The following is a 21,087-nucleotide window of genomic DNA, read 5'->3' as shown; positions in this document are numbered from 1 at the left end:
TCATAGAAAATTCCGAGGAATAATAAAATGTGGTGGTGAACACATGCCCTCTAAATATTATTGATGACATGTGGTTCCTTCAGAAAATATTGACATGCGTGTAGAACACAATCAAACCTGGAATAGTGAACTTGATCAGAATGTTGGTAATGAACCCGTTGAGATGATTAGAAATAAGAGATCAAGAGGTCCACCGGAGGGGATGGATGACTATTATATTAATAATAGTAAAATATCTTATTTCTCTGCGGCCATGGATATAAAGATTCTATTGATCCAACTTCTTATTCAGAGGCAATGAGATCGCAAGAATCTGATTGATGGTTGGAAGCTGTGAAAGATGAGATTGAGTCACTTGAAAAGAATGAAGTGTGGGAGTTGTGTGATCTGCCTGGAGATAGAAAGTACATATGTTATAAATGAATTTTGAAAAATACATACATGGCAAATGGTTCTATTGACAAATTTAAGGTCCGTCTATTTGCGAAAGATTTTACACAAAAACCATGAATAGACTATCAGGAGACTTATTCTTCGATAGAAAAGTTTGCATCCGTAATAATTATATTGGCTTTGGTATCTTGTCTTGATTTGGAACTTTACCAGATAGATGTTAAGACGACTTTTCTTAATGGAGAATTGAGAGAAGAATATATATATATATATATATGTGTGTGTGTGTGTGTGTGTGTATGAATTGACTTGATGGGTTCAAAGTTGAAGGTTGAAGGACAAGAAGACAAGGTCTACAAGTTAAAAAAGCCAATCTATGGACTAAAGCAAGCTTCCAGAGATTGAAATTTCAAGTTTCACGTGGTTGTTGTTCAACTTGGTTTAGTGAAGAATAAATTGGATAATTGTGTATATATTTTGAAAAGTGGGAGTTTGTTTGCAATATTATCAGTATATGTGGATGATGTATTGTTAGCGGGAAATGACAAAGATATGTTGAACAACATAAAATTGGAACTTAGTAACAAAATGAAAGATATGGGTGAAGCCTCATATGTTCCAGGAATCCAAATAATAAGAGATAGAAAAATAGAACTCAAAGTTTGAATAAAAAAAAAGTATTTATGTAAAGTGCTTAATCATTTTGGGATGCAGAATATCAGTCTGGCGCCAACCCCGTTAGTGGCGGGTAGTAAAGATCTTGAACATGGACAAGAACCACTAGACGTACCATATGTGCAAATGGTTGGAAGTTTGATGTATGCAATATTGTGTACTCGACCTGACTTGACATATCAAGTAACTAGCTACCAAAGCAAACCTAATCAAGCACATTGGGAGGGTGTGAAAAGGTTAATGAAGTACTTAAAGGGTACATTGCACCACAAGTTAGTTTATGGGGCAAATGAGCCAATTATTTTTTGTCACTCCGACTCGGATCTCAGAGGTGATAAAGATGACGGAAAAATAATTTTGGGACACCTATTTATTTTGGGTGGAGCTGTTGTAAGTTGGGGAAGTAAAAAGTAAGGATGTGTTGCAAGATACACACAAGAAATTGAATCTTTGATGGTGGTAGGATCTTTGATGAGCCATTTAGTGTGGACGAAGACTAATTTGAGAAAATATGGATGCTTGAAAGGTTTTATGAAGCTTTAATGAAGATCTAACGAATCATCTTCTTTGTTCTGTAAATGATTTAAGTTAATGACAAATTCTGTAGCTTTTGGCAACATGTATTTTCTGAACCATACAAGCGGTAAACAATTCTATCGTCGCTCAGTTCAAAATAACTAGCAATTTGGTATATATTAACTATTGACTTATATCTACGAAGGCCTCTAAAACTCTCATTTTATTGATGTGGAATGTAACATGAAGAGTGATTTTACAGTTAAGTGGTGTCTACCTTGTGCCCTGTCTCTTTCTTGTTTCTTTCTCCTGGAAAATATTCCAGAAGATGTGTTCGAAGTTTCCATGCTTTTTCTGTGCTCTTGGAGGAGAGTTCAGTTTTCTCGGAGGATGCTAGTAGGGATGTGTCTATATCCATATTAATCACTTCATCTTTTTGAGAAGATGTTGTGTGGCTTGGCTAGACTGTCTCTCCCTGTATCCTTGTGAGTTTCTTGATGTTCCGTCGTTCCCTTACCACTTACATGTCCCTGAGCACTCTCCTCGAGGGGATTTAATGGGTTTTTACAACTACAGACTCATAAGACTCTAGAGGTGATTGTTTTAGGTTTGGTTTTTGATCGTCTCTTAAAGCATGATACATATAAGATATATTGATCATCTCTTTTAGTGGTTGTCAAGAATTCGTAATATGAGTGATCATCTCTTAAGCCTAATGCATATGAAGTCTTGGAGTGATGTTTAGTCGGCGGATGAAAAGATGCTCTGTTGGAGGCTACATATGTATTTTTCTTGTTATTCAGTTATTTTCACTGATGGCAAATGTGTGCATTTCAGGGTTCAGTAGCTGCTTTACATATGGTATAATGCACTAGTACAGAAAAGGCTCTGAGATGGCTATGTTGGACAAACTTAGTATTTTAGACTAAGTTGTGAATCATTTTGAGACTCTATATGAGTGAGACACATTATGTGTTAGTGGTGTGTATTTATTGGAACGTATTCTTCTCTTCGAGGGGATTCCAACGCATATTAACATGCTCAAAATGAGTAAAAGGTGAATGAGAACTGATATTCCAAAGTTTTACCTTTTAATATGAAAAGTGGTTTTGTACCACATCGAGAGTAGCACAAACCTATTCCTTAGTTTTTCTTATAAATACCATGTACCACATCGAAAAGAAAAACAAGTCCTTTCAAGCCTCTCTTTATAAATAGAGTCTTAGGGCACCAGTTTTATTAAGTCAAGGAAATAAGAGTCATCTCTTTCATTCTTGGTCTCTTTAGTCTTAAATTTTTCCAATATTCCGGTGATAGTTCTCGGGCTCAGTTCAAGTTCGCTGAGAGTATATTCGATCTATCGATTATACTAGTATCTCGTTTTATCCTGGGAAGCAGGTCGCTAAACATGGATGGTGCGGGGCGAAACTGCTTTAAGGAGACAGTTTTCTGGACTCGAGATTAAATCCAATCTTTGTTTGTTTTCTCAAACCCTTCTCCTAATTTAATTATTAATTCTTATATGCTTATGTGATTTAAGAATTAGCAATGTTCTTATGAATTAGTTATATATTCAATATATATATAATAATGTCTTTATCGTACAAGATTGATAACAATCTTAAAGCAGTTTTCTTCAATTTTCATACTTTCTTGTGAGTAGACGCAAAGGTCAATTTGATTGTTTAAATTGGATTTATTTATGGGTATATGAGTGGCCATTATTTGCCTCATTAATTAAATTAAATTTAGTGCGTTAATTTCTTTGATCACTTGTTGCCATGTGCTTGAAATTAATATAAATTTGATTTTAAGTGGTGCTTTGTTTAAGCATAACAGGTACGAGGCAAAAGTAAGCACAAAGTTGTTGGATAATTGGTTTCTTATAAGGCTATTGATGCTTTAATGGTTATTGATTTATGATCAACTTATATTAAAGTGGACATATTTGGTGACATCTCTCTCGGGTTGATCATTATAAATTGGTAGATTAAACCCAAATTTATAATTCGTCCATATTTTCGCTATTAATGGATAGCTTATTATGTTTTGTTAACATGGTGATTGATTTTTTAATTCTGAATTGATTTTGGAATTATTAGTACACTGATACAAGAATCGTATATGCTATAGTTTACATGCGTGTTTGCAAGTTCATAACATGATATTGCTATGCAATTAAATGATATGGCTACATAAATGTGACCCTTCATGATGGAACTTGATTATTTGGTGATTAATATTTTTTTAATCATTGTTAAATAATGTGACGAGGTGGGCAGCTGAAGTGAACCAGATTTACAATTGCTCAGGATTCTCCACATTAAAAAAACCTAATGGGCCTGGAGTACATGTTATGGGTCGGCACATAAATTATATTTTTCTGGTTGGATTTTTCCTCCAGTCAAATAGTAATTTCACGTGTTGGTATCGGTCTGCTGCGGCAGTGACACACGAGCCTATTATAGTGATCCATATGATACTTAATACGGCGAATATTGATCTCAGTAGTTATGTTGAATTTCGGAGAGAATCCGAAAAGTTGTTAACCCTAACGCATCAGTTGATCAAGGATCACTGAATGTGGGGTTATTGAAGATTTATGTTCTTCCTTGGGCCATTTATGGTTGTACCAGTAGGTGAGCCAGAAATGTAGGTTCATGTGAACCATGTAAATATTTTAGAGAAATTCGGTAATTGAATTTTTAATGATAAGAACCACGGGAAGTTCTTTAAACATGATATTAAAATCTTATAGGTTTTAATGAATGACGTAAAACCTGCTCAGATGAGAGGTAGTGACACGATACGTGTTTACTGTCTGGTTTGATAGTAAAACATTTATCACTCGTACTCGTAGTCGAGTCAATATTGAAGCTAAATAGAGAGATGTGTGCTCTATAAACTCAAGGGTAAATCCAACTTAATACAGATAATTAAGATGGTAGTGAATAAATTTGATGATGAATAATCACCGGGAAAATTCTGTTTGCAACGTGAATATTCATGAGGTCGTTGCACCTTACTCGCATTAAATAAATGGAGTAGATGCAGGCTTGAGTTGCGCTCTGAGAGAGATGCAAAACGATTGTGATCAGCTCAGACTATCACTGAATTTGAGGATATTAGTTACGAAGGGCCAATCGTTCCTTAAACATGATACCACAGAAGGAAATAATTAAATTTCCTATTAGTTTTGGAATATTTTCTGACATTCTGTAAAATATTAAAATTGTGGGGGTATCTAAAATAGAAAATTATTGAATTTTCTATGAATAGTGGAATGTAATGAAACATTCTTGAAAATAATTGAAATGTGGGGGTATCTCGAAACTTGATACCAATACCTCTGTTGGTAGCATGAGATCCAAAATCAATTGAGATATTTTGGATGGATACATAGACAATGGTTGAGTCTAATAATATCCGATATATGAATCTAATTTTTGAGATTCGTAAGAATACTATTACAGAGTTTAGGAATGCTTATGCGATAAGCTAGTAGATCCTAGTAGATCTGTAATTAAAAGTCATCTAAATGAACTTACGAGTTATTGGATGAATGTGATGATGAACCTGCAGAGAGCAAAAGACTTGGATAATTGCTAGTCCCGAATGTCTTGATAATTTGCTTGAAGGTGAACTCGTAAATTTAATAGAAGCAATGCGCTTCTCGTATAATTTCTTGATAAGTGAATATATCAAGAGAAAATTTGACTATTACTAAGAGTCAATAAATCAAGATTTTCTAGCACGTGTACTAGAAAATGGATTGTGCATGTTCTCTCTATGTCCTTTGTAGGGGAAAGGATGTTAAGAAATAGAGAGAGTGGTTCTGTTTGACAGAATCTTGTTTAAAAAATATATAGATCTTCTTACGAGATAGAAGCATTAGGACCCAAATGAATTTTTAAATTGGGAAAATATATCTGGGTCTGAAGGAAGTATAAGGTCAGACTGATACAAAAATATTACAGTCGAAAGTGATGACCTTATATAATTTATGAAATATTCTCGAGTTTTGAGAATAATGTTCATTAAGATGATACTAAAATTATCGTATTATGAAATTTAAAAGTGCATCAATGAACATTGAGATGGTCTTTCTAAATAGATATTTGGAGAAATATCTATTTACGTGAACCCGAGAGTTGCTCTAGATAAAGCAAGAGTAGAAAATCTGTATTTTCGGTGATCATGTTGAGTGAAACAACATTGACACAAAATAATGGCATATTAAATTTGATATTGCTATGATAAGCAATGGCTTCAAATAAATGACATGGTTGCCATTTTGAGGACGCTCAAAATTGGTTGCTATGTGAATAAGGATTGCCAGTTTAAGGACGCTTAAACTCGGTAATGATGCAAACTGAAATTGCTGGCTTTTGGGACGCTAAAAGCTGGTAATATCAATAACAAGTGAAGCCTTAAGTAATAACTAGTAAAGTTATTACTTAAATGTGAAATATGTCAATATGAGAGGTCAAACTGATTCAAAATCAGAGAATTGACAAGTGTGCATGTGTTATTTATACATGATATGCAAGTCATAATTGATTGCATGTGAGTGATCTGATCATTACGAGAAGTAATGACAAGAGGATCATCTCTGAAAATCTTGATGAGATTGAAAAGTTTTTATTTGAAGATTACAATCTTCGTGACTTTAAAAGTTTTAGATGATACATGTCACATGTTGGTGATGTGAATTTTGAAGAGATCAACGAAGCTAAAGTTGTCATAGCTGGAATGGATTTATATTTATCCAAGCGTAGATGAACAAGGATCTCTCAAGAAGGATTGCAAGTATGTTGTACTTTTTAAAATTGTACAAAATTAGACATAGGCTATACAGTTGGTAAACTGGGTAGATGCACGAGTACAATGGAAATTGGTCACTTGGAAGTGATTGCAATGAGATTTAAGGTGTATGATATGTGCTCGTGAGCTTGGACTGCAATACGAAAGATATCTAATTGTACTATGTGAATATAGTATGTAAATTAGATATTTGACTTTAAGAACTTAAAAGTCATTCGAGAATACATTTCACACTTAGCAGTCGTGTCATGGAAATCCTAAACTTAGCTCGATTCATGATGGAATACGAGTCTGGTGCATAAAATAAATGCAGTTAAAAGGCTGAGTAGCCACTTTGTAAGGATATTCCTAAATGACAAGGAAAATGTGTCTTCAATATGCATATATCGTGTAATCAATATGCAAATTGGGAGATCACATTATTGTGTATGAAATGGTATGTCTCACATCTATGATGAGGACATAATACCATTAAATAACTATTCTCAACGAGAATTATCATGATTGACTATGTAAAGTCAAATGATAATGTTTGGATCCACTGACCAGATGGTTAAACTGAGTGAATCTGTTTAAGACAAGGGAATCTAGTTAGACCGAGAGATAGTTGTCAAATCATCGAGAGGAATGAGCCTTGCCTATTGCTTAACGGCGTCATGGTGGACACCCAACCTTGCTGACTGGAGATCCCAAGAACTTGGTTCAATGGGACAACTAAATCATGATGACTAAATCACTGTGGGGGTAACCCCTGGCCTATTTCTATGATGATGAAACAGTGAGACCCGTAAGGTACGAGGTTAAGCTTTATGCTTTTAATGATCTTTGACGAATACAAGGATTTCAAGTTTGAATACATAATATTCGGTTGAGTAAACGCGGGTTACTCTATAAGATAAGATCACCTATGTAAGAGAGAAGTATGGCCGCTTCAAAGGAGAATTGCGAGGCACAATTCTTTAGAAACTCTTGCAGAACCAGGACGATGTTCCAGGGCCAAAATGGACATAATCATGAGAACTGAATGAGTCAGGAAAGATATAGTGATGAGTATGTCATCGTTTACACAAACGGTCGAACAGTTCAAGGACATCGCGTCATACTGTCTACCAGTAAAGTCGATATACTTATTCGAGCGAAGGTTCAAGGAGCATTCTCTACCTATCGTATGCTATATCTGACCGCCGGAACTATCACCAAGTCAAGCTCCGCGTCTGTCTGTCTATGTGGTGTCTATGTGGTGCGTGCTACTGGACCATCAATCTCATTTGTGGGGGATTGTTGGACAAACTTAGTATTTTAGACTAAGTTGTGAATCATTTTGAGACTCTATATGAGTGAGACACATTATGTGTTAGTGGTGTGTATTTATTGGAATGTATTCTTCTCTTTGAGGGGATTCCAACGCATATTAACACGCTCAAAATGAGTAAAAGGTGAATGAGAACTGATATTCCAAAGTTTTACCTTTTAATATGAAAAGTGGTTTTGTACCACATCGAGAGTAGCACAAACCTATTCCTTAGTTTTTCTTATAAATACCATGTACCACATCGAAAAGAAAAACAAGTCATTTCAAGCCTCTATTTATAAATAGAGTCTTAGGGCACCAGTTTTATTAAGTCAAGGAAATAAGAGTCATCTCTTTCATTCTTGGTCTCTTTAGTCTTAAATTTTTCCAATATTCCGGTGATAGTTCTCGGGTTTAGTTCAAGTTCGCTGAGAGTATATTCGATCTATCGATTATACTAGTATCTCGTTTTATCCGGGGAAGCAGATCGCTAAACACGGATGGTGCGGGGCGAAACTGCTTTAAGGAGACAGTTTTCTGGACTCGAGATTAAATCCAATCTCTGTTTGTTTTCTCAAACCCTTCTCCTAATTTAATTGTTAATTCTTATATGCTTATGTGATTTAAGAATTAGCAATTTTTTTATGAATTAGTTATATATTCAATATATATATAATAATGCCTTTATCGTACAAGATTGATAACAGGCTATTTCCTCATTATGCATCCTGGGGTAAATTGTATAAGGTGATGATATCTAGCCAGAATGTGGGTCTCTTATGAACTGGCTGGCTTTAACATATTTAACTTTGGGATTGTCCAATTGATTTTGGAAATCATCTTAGAATGCCTGGTTAATTGTGAGATTCCTTTCTCTCTTTTGCAAGTGTTTTAATTGAAATTTTTGCGCTGTGACCTGACCTCATGCACAGTAAGTACGTCCACATATCGGGACTAATCAGGTTTCTCAAGACCACAAAAGTTTTTGTTAGTCTCCTAACAATTTCTTTGTCCCTGGTTTCATGGTGATTAAATACTTCCTCAGCTTTACAAGAAGCAATATGGGTATTGCAATTTCTAACAATGCTGGAACGATCCCTTTATAGATGGAACGGGGTTGAAAAGATGCCTGCATAATTCTTGAAGACGCTAAACCAGATTTGGCAGCATCAAATATAGTGATTTGAGTTTACATGTTTAGCAGACTTAGCTTTGGTCTACATGCTTCATAAGCATCGATTTGAGTGGTAAACATACTAGCGGGCCATGTATCATGAGAGGATGGAAATGGATGCCTCTCCGGGCACCTGAACTGGGGCTTTGACAGATGTGACCCCCAAAATTTAGCTTACACTAAGTCTCAGTTTGCACTATGTGTTGCGAGCATGTACGGCAGAAATTGTTACCTGAGACTCAGCCTGGCTGCGCCTAATATTTGTTGACTGTCTAAATTGTTCTGATTATATACATGGATCTTGGCTGTCCGTTTCTTGATAGACCTGTCTTTCCATGGCTAAATCTTTACCATCCAATAAATGTTGGTGTCAAAATTTAGGACTTGTAACACCACATATATAATAATTAATGCAATCCCAATAAGAAGTTTGTGTGAAAGAAGACTCTTGGAGGCGACCTGCCTGAAACCCTCAGGAGTCCTATCATCATCAGGGGGGAGGGGGGGTTTATATAGGCTTTAAAGAAGTTTATATGATATAGATGTAAAGTTTCGGTAGATGTGATGAGTATACAGAGAGGTAAGGTTGTACATATTTTGACAGTGGATTTTCTAGAAATGGTTATAAGGTTTGCTTAGAGGTGCTAAGCAATGATGATTGAGAAGGTCATGAGAGGCTGGTGGGTGTCTGATCAGCCAATCATGTAGTTGGGTTTAGCAATTAAAGTGTAATGAAGTTCTATTAACATTTATAAGTCAAATGCAGTATGCACCTTCACTCATGACCATGACAGTGACCAGATATGTGTTAGCAACGGAATAGGTTGCTGATAGTACAAAAATTTGTTGAATAGATGTGAATTTAAGTGGTGGTTCAACTGAGGATGAGTGCAACATATCTCCAGTTGGTACGGAATGGTGTGCTATAAATTTTATAGAAGGGGTTGTTATTGATGCACAGCAGAAAGAGGCATCTGGTTTTGGCACAAGTACAAGAGGGGATTGTAATCCCATTTGGGCCAGTTGTGTTATGTAATGTTCAACCTGACATGAGGATTGCTAGCACTTGTGTTATTTTCATTTTTGTGTTGTTAGTAGCGAAAGAAAATGATTTGCAATCTGTGTTGTGATTGAAGAGACTATTATAGATTCATTCGAGTCCTTGCACATACATATAACTAAGCATATTATAGAAGAAGAAATGTGGCCAAGCACCACTAAGCATGAATGAAAGTTGTCTGTTTGTCTGTCCACCGCAGCTCTTCACCTAATATATATTTATATAAATATATCCTTAGAGATTGCACATTACAGGCTGAGAGCATGCTTAGTGCTAGTTACATCACTAAAGCTGGACCTTCATTATAAAGGAGAAATGCTACCTTGTCGGAAGGTAATACTCTTAATAAATAAATAATCCTCTCTCTTTGTAACAATTACATGTACAGATCCGCTTTTTAAATAAGAACAAAGCAAGTGCAACTCAAATTAAACAAAATGTTCCTCCGCACTTTTTCTATATTATGTTCAGCTCAAAATCTGTGTCTTTCAATTGTCGGTTCTCAGTTGAATCCGATCCGTTGGGTCCATTCCATACACACAAAATTCAATATATCTGTTTACTCATCTGTTCCTTGTACACAGGAGTAAATTGAGACGTTGCCTTGGATTCTTACCTACAAACCCATTCTTCTTTGCATCTGCATTCATAGCAAAGTGTAGTAGGGCTGGTACAGCTACTAATTTACTTAATGAAGTCAACGATAAATGGTCCAGGAAGTTCATTAAAACTGCTTATAGATTATTACTCCTAATCAACTGGTCCAGGAAGTTAATTAAAAATAGCGATAGATTAATCGTTGATTAACTAATGTTAGTTGAAGTTAGTGCGTGCTCTCGTGTACTAGTAGTTAGAACAGACTAGGCAGAAGAAACCCTTATATAAATTGATAAGACTTTGAGTTTGGGTCCAGAAGCTGTAAATGTGGCATGGGAATGAAAGATTCCCAGATTTGGATGGGCATTCAATACTTTCTACCATTTGCATTAAGATATGATATATAGTATGTACTTTATTACCTACTAATCCAGAATTAGCATTTCTCTATAGTCTGCAATCAACAAAATTACAAGGGTGGCTAAAATAAGAGGAATCTCAACATATAAGTAGTAGTTGTTTGCTTTTAGGTAACATTTTTATGCAATTAAATAATAGTAATTATATTTGGAAAACAAAGGAAGAATTCTAAACAAGTAGTTTAGGTATGCTGATCCAAACAGTTTAAACAATCTGTACAGACCCCATGATAAGAACAGGAAAAGAGGAGGCAGGCAAAAATGTTGAAGGGGCATGAAGGAGACACTTAGCAGTAATGAAATTCCTAATATTATCAGCAGAGTAAGTCTAATCAAACTTCGCCAACAAAGGGGTTGGTGCAGATGTGCAGTGGTTGAGCTCTTGTTTCCTTGCGGGAGGTCGAAAGGGTATATGTTGTGAATTGTGACCGTACACATTGTTGAGTGTCTGTATCTTTCAGTATGTTACTATGTTCAGAAAATGGACTCACAAGAATACATTAAACTCATCACCATCAACCAGAAAGGATTTTTCTCAATCATAACAAATTTGCACCATGCTTTTTATTTTCTTGTCTATGAAAAATATCTTTCAACCAAAAGGAAACCCATATAGCTTTGCAGAAATCACATTGAAATAATTCAGGATAATTTACCAAAACAAATCAATACAAGTGAGCCTCGACACAATATGAGGACGCCTCCAAAATTATACCAATAAAAATGTGATTTTGCAGCAGTGATAATCTATAAAGATGCCATGTTAAAAAGAAAGGTGAGGAAAGAGGAGGTAGACAAAAATGTGTGAGTGGCATGAAAGAGACACTTGACAATAATGAAATTCCTAATAATATCAGCAGAGCAAGTGTAATAAAACTTCAATAAGATGCTCAACACAACACTATAAACTGTATCTTGTGAATTGTGACCATATACATACAGGTGTTGAAGGGTAGGTTCTAAACATTTTTTGGCAGTTTTAGTGGGGGGGCTCCTAAGTTGGTGTACATAACTTTCAGAATGTAAAGAAAATGGACTCACAAGAATACATTAGAACCCATCACCATCAGCCAGAAGGAATTCTAGATCATAACAAATTTGCACCATGCTTATTATTTTCTTGTCTAAAAAAATATTCTTTCAACCAAAAGGAACCCCATAATATTGCTTTGCGCAAATCACATTGCGATAATTCACGATAATTTACCAAACCAAATGAACACAAGAGAACCCCGGCACAAAAGATGTTATGACACCTCTAAATATATACCGATAATTATGTGATTTTTAGCAAAGCTGATGACCTTAATCCAACAAATGACTAAAACTTAACTCAAAATGGCTTAAACGACACTAACATACGAAGTTTCTTCCGTCATCAAAATGGTAAGCTCTTGGATGTTGAACTTGATGTTAGAGACTTGAGATGATCTGACGGGACAAAATCTTGAGGCAAGTTGGCCCTCTTCACTATTCGTCGCATGTTGTTGTGCAAGCTTTGTTGAACTAAATGCTTCACCGCTTTTTTCTCCTCGCTCATCATATCATCCTCGTCTGGACATTCTTGCAAATGTGGATCAGCAAATGACGGTGACGCCCCACAAAGAGGTGCCGATAACGTGCCACCAGATCCTCCCACACAGTTTTCAGAAACTTGCTTTCCTTTATCTACTCTCAAGCACTCCAATATCCTGGAAGCTCTTTTTTGTGCTAAATTACTCCCTATTAGAGTTAACTCAAGAAGGGCTGAAACAATCCCAGCCTCAGTCATGGCCTGTCTGTCTACATATGATTTATGAGCCATAACCATTAGAATATATGACGCTATCTCTTGACACCCAGGTGAATCATTCCAACTCAATGCGTCAATCAATATCGGGAACACATTCTGAACACTACTAACAGCTTTACGTCCCTCAAGTGTTGACACGACATTGCTCATAATCAACAGTATTCTTTCACTGACTTCCATGTCACCCAACGAGGACACAAAGAATTGTACGACATCAGTTTCAAGCATTGGTAAAATGTTCGAAGGTGAAATCGAGAGATTATATAACGCTCGCAAAGTATCCTGCTTAGCTTGAGATCCGCCTGAACTATCCACATCCTTCAACATTTTAACCAGAAACGGAATTGCACCTGAGGATCCAATAATCGGCTTGTTCACATCCAGAGCACTCAACCCGAGAAAATTTGCAACTATTGCTTCAGCAACAGACTGATCCGGCAACTCATCGGAAGAATCAACCAGTTTAAGCATCTTATGAACAGCTCCTGCTTTAACAATAGCAGCTTTGTTTCTGCAACAAAGGGTTTATAAAAACATAGTAAGTCCAACTACATTCCCAATAATAAACCCCACAACAAACACACACAACTACCACATTGCTAAAATGCAGTCCACAACCAAATCAATTTAATAAATGACAACAATTACAAACCAACTTACACAAAAATGAGCAATTTCATTTCTTGAACCTTAATCACTCAAACTAATCACATTTTAATAATTTTTAAGCAATTTACAAACACGAAAACGACCCGAAACCCGAAAACATATAAGAAAAGTGGACTAACTCAGGATTGGCAATTCCAAGATTGAGCAAAGCATAAAGAGCCGAGATCTGAAACTCAACATCATTTCCCTTACAATCCAACATCGCAACTAATGTGGGAATAGAACCAAGCAAAGCCAAAGTAGTTCTAGCATGTGGATCTTCTTTAGTTAATCTCCTTATTTCCTTGGCACCCCACAAAACGTCGTCGCATTGTAACCTTTTAACAACACACTTGAACTCATCTAACACCTTGGTTTTCTTCTTGACCTCATCTTCTTCTTCCTCAGACAATCTTAAGAGCTCTGATAACTTGTCGGATCCAGGATCATTCTTGTTTGTCGGGTCGGATCTAGAGTCGTTGTTGGGTAATGGTTTGTGCTTCGGCTTGTCGGAGCAGCCGCCACCGCAGCGGAGAGAGTGGAGGAGTTTGCGACGGAAAGAGGAGCGAGAGAAGGAGGAGCAGAGAGAGGTGGAGGAGTGGTGGTTGTCGAGGACAACGGCGGCTAGGTTGGTGGGGTTGTGGCGGTGACAGGTGGCCATTGGTGGCGATTATGTGGTGCACATTGTGGAGATGGTTGTGAATGGATGGAGTGTTGTGTTATGTTTTTCTCCACACAATACAGAGGTTTTAGTTAGCGAGGGAGAGAGAGTGTGTGTAAGTGTGAGAGTGTATTTTTAGACTTTTGAGGAGAGAGAGAGAGAGAGACTTTTCAGAGAGAGAGAGAGAGTATTTTTAGACTTCCGAGAGAGAGAGAGTCTTGTGGGAGAAGGAGAGGGGGTGTCAGATTTAAGTACTGTAGTTGTAAATCAAGACTCCGTTTTTCGGACAACCCAACATTTTACATGTACATCGCTACATGTTTCACTAGGAAAAAATCACATTAATAAAATCTTTGGGTTGAACCAAAATAAAAAATAATTTTTTTTTTGAAAGGTGAAATTTCATTAGCTAGAAAATTCAGATGGTAACATCTCCAACAAAATATTTGGAGGAGACATGAAATGATTGTAGCTACCTAGCAAACATGGGACTCTTGCCAACAAATGTGCCGCCCTGTTTGCTTACTTTTTAACATGACAGACAAGGATATTCGTTCTCTGCCTAAACTTCTCCCTGCACTCCTCAATTACATGCCCAACTTCTACCAGGTACGTTGTCTTCCCTTGCAGCGAATGAACCACAAGCTCAGAGTCACACTCTAGTACCACATTCTGGACCCCTTGATGTTCAATCCATTTAAGCGCTTCCAGAACCCCTGTAGCTTCTGCTTCCAACACCGAAACCTTATCGTTAATCCTCATATTTTTCCCCGGCATGAATTGACCATGGTCATTCCGCAAAATCTTCCCCAAAGCAAATGTAGTGTCATTAGTATAAACTGAAGCGTCCACATTTACTTTATATCACCCTACCTCTGGCAAAGACCACTGAGTACATGAGCTTGGAGGAGCTTGAGCTGTTTCCGGACGTGACAACATCTTCTGTTTGTTTGCTTCACGCCAATCGACCATCATGTTGGTAATGATGTTCATTGCCACTCCAGGAGAAATATTTTTTCCCTCCCAAACTCTTTTATTCCTGGAGAACCATATGCCCCATAGCACTGTTCCAATCTTCTCTACCAACTCTAAATCACCATTACTAAATTTTTCCAACAGCCAGTTCGGGGCCATTTCTACATCGCTGAAGTCAATATCTAACCCTGATTGCTGCCAGCACTCCTCGGCAAACTTGCATTCACAAAACAGGTGTCGCATATGTTCGATATCAACATCACACATAGGACAACTAATTGGCATTACCACCCCCTTACTTCGAAGCAGATACCTAACAGGTATAGTGTTCTTGCAGAATCTCCATAAAAAAGTTATAACCTTATGCGGAAGTTGAACTTGCCAGATTTTATTCCAGCCCTTTGACACATTCACAGATGCAGTAGAAGTGGACTGAGAAGCCCAATATCGATAACCTGACTTTACTGTATACTCCCCATTACACGATCCCATCCAGGCTATTCTATCCCTAATATTGCTTTGTTAGGAATATATGTGCATTAGTTTGATGATATGTTTAACAAAACACTTAAGTAGAAATCTAGTGTTTGTAGCCTCAACGGATAAGACCACTTTGGCTATCCGTTGATGGTGTAGCTTTACTTAGAAATAAGTCTAGTGTTGTAGCACATTTCAGTCTCTGTATTTGAGATATAATTCTTAGAAGTTGAGAGGAATTATAAGTCATGTTGACTACTAGAGGATATGCAAATAGGAAGGCCAATTGTAAGTATTTTATGCCTTGTAATTTTGTATAAATGAAGTGGTATCAACGGATAACTTAAAGACCTTCAATGGATGAGAAACAAAGCTTCAACGGATGTCTCTAAAGCTTCAACGGATAACATCCTTCAACGGATGAGTGCATCAACGGATAGAGCTTCAACTGCTAACACATCAACGGATAAAGCCATCAACGGATGAAGGCTTCAACGGATGTTCTGTTAAATAGCAGTTGACAAGTGGTAGTTGTACCTACAAACAGAGGCACATGGGTTGACAGAGACAACTGAGATGTGGTAGCCTATTTCAGGAACATCAGAAAAAGCAGCCGTTCTACTCTAGTACAAAGAGGCAATAGTCAACAATGCACTGGAGTAAAATGGAGAAAAAACAAGTGGAGAACTTATTTTATTATTGTATTTTATCTTTGTCTTCACTTGTAAACTTGGTGATATAAAAACCAAGCAGAAGCTAGTAATTAGAAAAAAAAATCCAGAGCTGTTTAGAAAAATCTTGAGAGAAAATTTATCTAGTTTGTACTAGGACGCAGCTGTGATCAACTTCTTGAATCACAGATTTTCTGAAATACCATCTCTGGTGGAACAACAAATCCACCAGAAAAGTTTTTAAGGTCTGGTGTGTTCTCTACATTTGTGTCTGAATATATATCTGTCCGTATTAGCTTGTAGCAATTCACACACTTGTTCATCTTGAACACATAGCCCTTGAAACTGCTCAAAACCTGAAAAAGTTTTGAGATTTACATTCAACCCCCCTTCTGTAAATCTCATTGTTAGTTCACTAGGAATAACAATTGGTATCAGAGCAGGCTCTTGACACACAAAGAGTTTAAAGATCTTGGAAACTAACAAAGATGAGTAAGAAGGATATTGGAGTAAAAATCCCAGTTCTTGACAAAGACAGTTATCACCACTGGAAGGTGAAAATGCACCTTCATCTACTCTCCCAAGATGAAGGTTATGTAAAATGCATTGAGAATGGTCCTCACATTCCCCACAAAGTAGCCACAGTTGCTACGGCCACAATTGCTGTTGGTCAATCCATTCCAAAACCTAGAGCAGAATGGACAATGGAAGACACAGAAGAAGTCCACAAGGATAAGAAGGCTATGAACATTTTGTTTAATGGTCTTGACAAGGATATGTTTGATAATGTGATAAATTGCACAACTGCCAAAGAGGTTTGGGACACAGTTCAGCTACTGTGTGAAGGTACAGAACAAGTAAAAGAGAACAAAATGCAGCTTCTCATTCAACAGTATGAGTATTTTCATTTTGAAGAAAATGAATCTTTAAATGACACATTCAATAGATTCCAAAAGCTGTTGAATGGACTGAAGCTGTATGGTAGAGTGTACCAGGTGAAGGATTCAAATCTTAAATTCTTAAGATCCTTGCCAAAGGAATGGAAACCCATGACTGTCTCCTTGAGAAACTCTCAAGATTATAAGGACTTCACTCTTGAGAGATTATATGGAATCTTGAAGACTTATGAACTAGAGCTGGAACAGGATGAGGTATTGGAGAAGGAGAGAAAGAAAGGAGGTTCAGTTGCCTTGGTAGCTGAAAATGAGAGAGAATGAAGACAAGAAACTGTGAGATCTACATCAAACTCCAAAGATGGTATAAGAAATCAGGAATCATGCAAGGAAAAAGAAGTAGCTGTTGATATTGAGGACAACTCCAGCCAAGATGACTCTGATGGAATTGATGAGCATCTTGCATTTCTGTCCAGGAGATTTGCAAAGATGAAATTTAGGAAAAACACTAGAGCCACTAAACCTCATAAGAACATGGTGGACAAATCCATGTTCAAATGTTACAATTATGGTATAAGTGGACACTTTGCAAGTGAGTGCAGAAAGCCAACTTCTGAAAAGAAGAAATTTGACCAAGTAGATTATAAAAAGAAATATTTTGATCTGCTCAAGCAAAAGGAGAGGGCTTTCATTACTCAAGAAAAAGACTGGGCAGCTGATGGAGAAGAAGAGGATGAAGATGTGGAATATGTCAACTTGGCTCTCATGGCTGATTCTGAGGAAAATGAAGTTAGTTCATCAAGCAAACAGGTAATCACTACTGATGTAACACAGCTTACTAAAGAAGAGTGCAATGATGCTTTTAATGACATGTCTACTGAATTGTATCATTTGCGTGTGTCTCTTAAATCTCTTGCTAAAGAAAATAGTAGGATTAAAGAGAACAATCTGTTTTTAAGTAATAGAAATGCTGTGTTAGAAGACAAGTTGATTGACCTAGAGAAAACTAAGCTACATTGTATATCTGTTGAAAATGAACTAGCTGAATCTGTTAAGAAAGTAGAAATACTTTCTAATCAATTAGAGAGAGAGCAAGAGGTGATTAAAGCCTGGAAGACATCTAGGGATGTTAGTGCTCAAATTGCCAAGGTCCAAGGAATTGAATCATTCTGTGAGACTTCCTGGGATAAAAACAAAAAGAAAATGGAATTAATTGATGGACTGTCAACGGATGTGGAATCAACGGATGATGAAAGTTATTCGTTGAAGGAAGAAAAGGAGCATCCGTTGAAGGTTCCTCAATTAAAACAGGCAGATGTTTCTAAAAGTGAAAATCTAAAGAAACTCAACAAAAAGTTTGGTTCAACTTCCAAAAACTTTGTCAAAGGAGAAGTAAGCACATCAAAAGATGTCAGTAAGGTGAATATAGGGCACATGACCTTAGAACAGTTAAAGAATAGGCTCAAAGTGGTTGAGGATAAAAAGGAAACTAAAAGGAAATATTATAGAAATGGGAAGGTAGGGATTAACAAAAATAACAATTACACACCTGATAAGTATGCTCCTAGAAAAAGCCGTGTGCATTGTAGTAGTGTTAATCATCTATCTGCTAATTGCAAATCTATTAAGAAAACTCTCATACATGCACCCTCTTCCATGCCTAATATGTCTGCATCACCTCTACATACTATGCCTACTATGTCTCAACAGAATCCTTATGCACATTTTGCAAACATGCCATATTTTAACAATCCTTATCTTGCTGCATTTAGTATGCCTCAAATGCCATACAATATGCCTATGTGGAATAACATGTTTGCACAATCCATGCCTTATCATATTCCAAATGTGCTAAATGATTATGTGACTAACCCTACACCTCAACCAACTACATCTAAGACCAAGGTTGACTCAAAGTTACCTAAGTCTAAAGATGCAGGAGGAATGAAGTCTAGGAGAAAGGCTAACAAGAATGGACCCAAGGAAACTTGGGTACCAAAATCAACTTGATTGATTTGGTGGTGTGCAGGGAAAAAGAAGAAATCTATGGTACTTGGACAGTGGCTGTTCAAGACACATGACAGGAGATTTCACCCTGCTCACAGAGTTTAAGGAGAGAGCTGGCCCTAGCATAACCTTTGGAGATGACAACAAAGGGTTTACTATGGGATATGGCTTGATTTCAACCAGGAATGTCATCATTGATGAAGTTGCATTAGTTGATGGTCTCAAGCACAACTTACTGAGCATCAGTCAACTATGTGATAGAGGGAATATAATTTCCTTCAATTCTGAAGCCTGTGTTGTCACCAGTAAGAAAGACAACAAAGTGGTTCTAACTGGAGTTAGAAAAGGAAATGTATACTTAGCTGACTTCAACTCTACAGATGCAGAATCTATTACTTGTCTCTTCAGCAAAGCAAGTCCAGTTGAAAGTTGGCTATGGCACAAGAAGCTATCCCATTTGAATTTCAAGACAATAAATGATCTAGTCAAAAAGGACTTAGTAAGAGGAATTCCTCTTGTTGAATTCTCAAGGGATGGTTTGTGTGATGCTTGTCAAAAAGGCAAACAAAGGAAAGCATCATTCAAAAAGAAGCTTGAAACAACAATTGATGAACCATTACAGCTGCTACATATGGATTTTTTTGGACCAGTCAATGTATTGTCAATTGCAAGAAAAAGATATTGCTTAGTGATTGTAGATGATTTCTCAAAGTTTTCATGGGTCTATTTTCTTGGATCAAAGGATGAAGCAAGTGAAATCATTATCAATCACATCAGGCAAGTCAATAATCATCCTGACTTGAAGGTTAGGAATATCAGGAGTGACAATGGAACTGAGTTCAAGAATTTGTCAATGAGGCTGTTCTGTGAAGAAAATGGAATCATGCATGAGTTCTCAGCTCCAAGAACACCTCAGCAAAATGGGGTAGTTGAAAGAAAGAACAGATCTTTAATTGAGGCTGCCAGAACAATGCTTGAAGAATCAAAGTTACCAACATATTTCTGGGCTGAAGCTGTTAATTGTGCCTGTTTCACTCAGAATATTTCTTTGATCAATCGAGCTAAAGGCATGACTCCTTATCAGTTGTTCAAGAGAAGAAAACCAACTCTAAACTTTCTTCATGTCTTTGGATGTAAATGTTTTATACTGAGGAATCAATCTGACCATAAAGGGAAGTTTGATGCAAAGGCTGATGAAGGGATATTTGTTGGTTACTCAGCTGGAAAATCTTATAGGGTCTACAATCTAAGAACCAACATTGTTATAGAATCTGTGCATGTTGTGTTTGATGATAAAAAGCTTGATGGACTAACAGATGAGGGACATCATGAGAGACTCAAATTTGACAACATTGGGATATATTGTGATGATAGTGAAGAGGAGACTGATGGAGATGACACTTCAAAAGGGATTCAAAACATGCCTTTGTATAATGCACAAAATACTGCATCCGTTGAAAGTCAGAATTCTGCATCCGTTGATAGAGGCAATGCAGTATCCGTTGAAAGACATAGTGCATCATCCGTTGAAGTACAAAATGAAGCATCCGTTGATCATAGTTCATCAACGGATAATCGATTTACATCATCAGTTGATAGAACTCCAAGTTCCCTGCAAAGGACCAACAACTCAGGGGGAGTTTCAACTAATCAACACTCTGTCTCACATCATGACAATACTGAGGCCACCTCATCTAGAGCACATCTTCCACCTCAAAGGAAATGGACCAAGAATCATCCCTTTGAACTGATCATTGGTGATATATCATCTAAAGTGCAAACAAGAAGAGCTACTCAAGATGAATGTCTGTATAGTAGTTTTCTATCTCAGGAGGAACCTAAGAAAGTGGAAGAAGCTTTATTGGATCCAGATTGGATATTAGCTATGCAGGAAGAGCTGAACCAATTTGAGAGAAACAAAGTTTGGAAGCTGGTACCTAAACCAAAGAATAAAAGTCCTATTGACACAAAATGGGTATTCAGAAACAAGATGGATGAAAATGGCATTGTCATG

At 36.9% G+C, this 21,087-nt stretch overlaps 1 protein-coding gene across 1 annotated transcript; it reads right to left on the bottom strand.

The window, feature by feature from the left end:
- Nucleotides 1-12,184: 12,184 nt before the first annotated feature.
- On the bottom strand, nucleotides 12,185-14,282 carry LOC141667769 (U-box domain-containing protein 45-like). Its single transcript, XM_074474383.1, has 2 exons — nucleotides 13,530-14,282; nucleotides 12,185-13,252 (listed from the first exon to the last, which is right to left on the bottom strand). Exons 1-2 carry the CDS (start codon nucleotides 14,048-14,050, stop codon nucleotides 12,328-12,330), a joined length of 1,446 nt encoding a protein of 481 aa, XP_074330484.1. The 5' UTR covers nucleotides 14,051-14,282; the 3' UTR covers nucleotides 12,185-12,327.
- Between the last annotated feature and the right edge of the window lie 6,805 nt (nucleotides 14,283-21,087).

The sequence above is a fragment of the Apium graveolens genome, chromosome 6, assembly GCF_009905375.1.
Source record: "Apium graveolens cultivar Ventura chromosome 6, ASM990537v1, whole genome shotgun sequence".
NCBI lineage: Eukaryota > Viridiplantae > Streptophyta > Magnoliopsida > Apiales > Apiaceae > Apium > Apium graveolens.
Note: the sequence above shows the minus strand (reverse complement) of the source record. Positions and strands in the feature narration are given on the sequence as shown.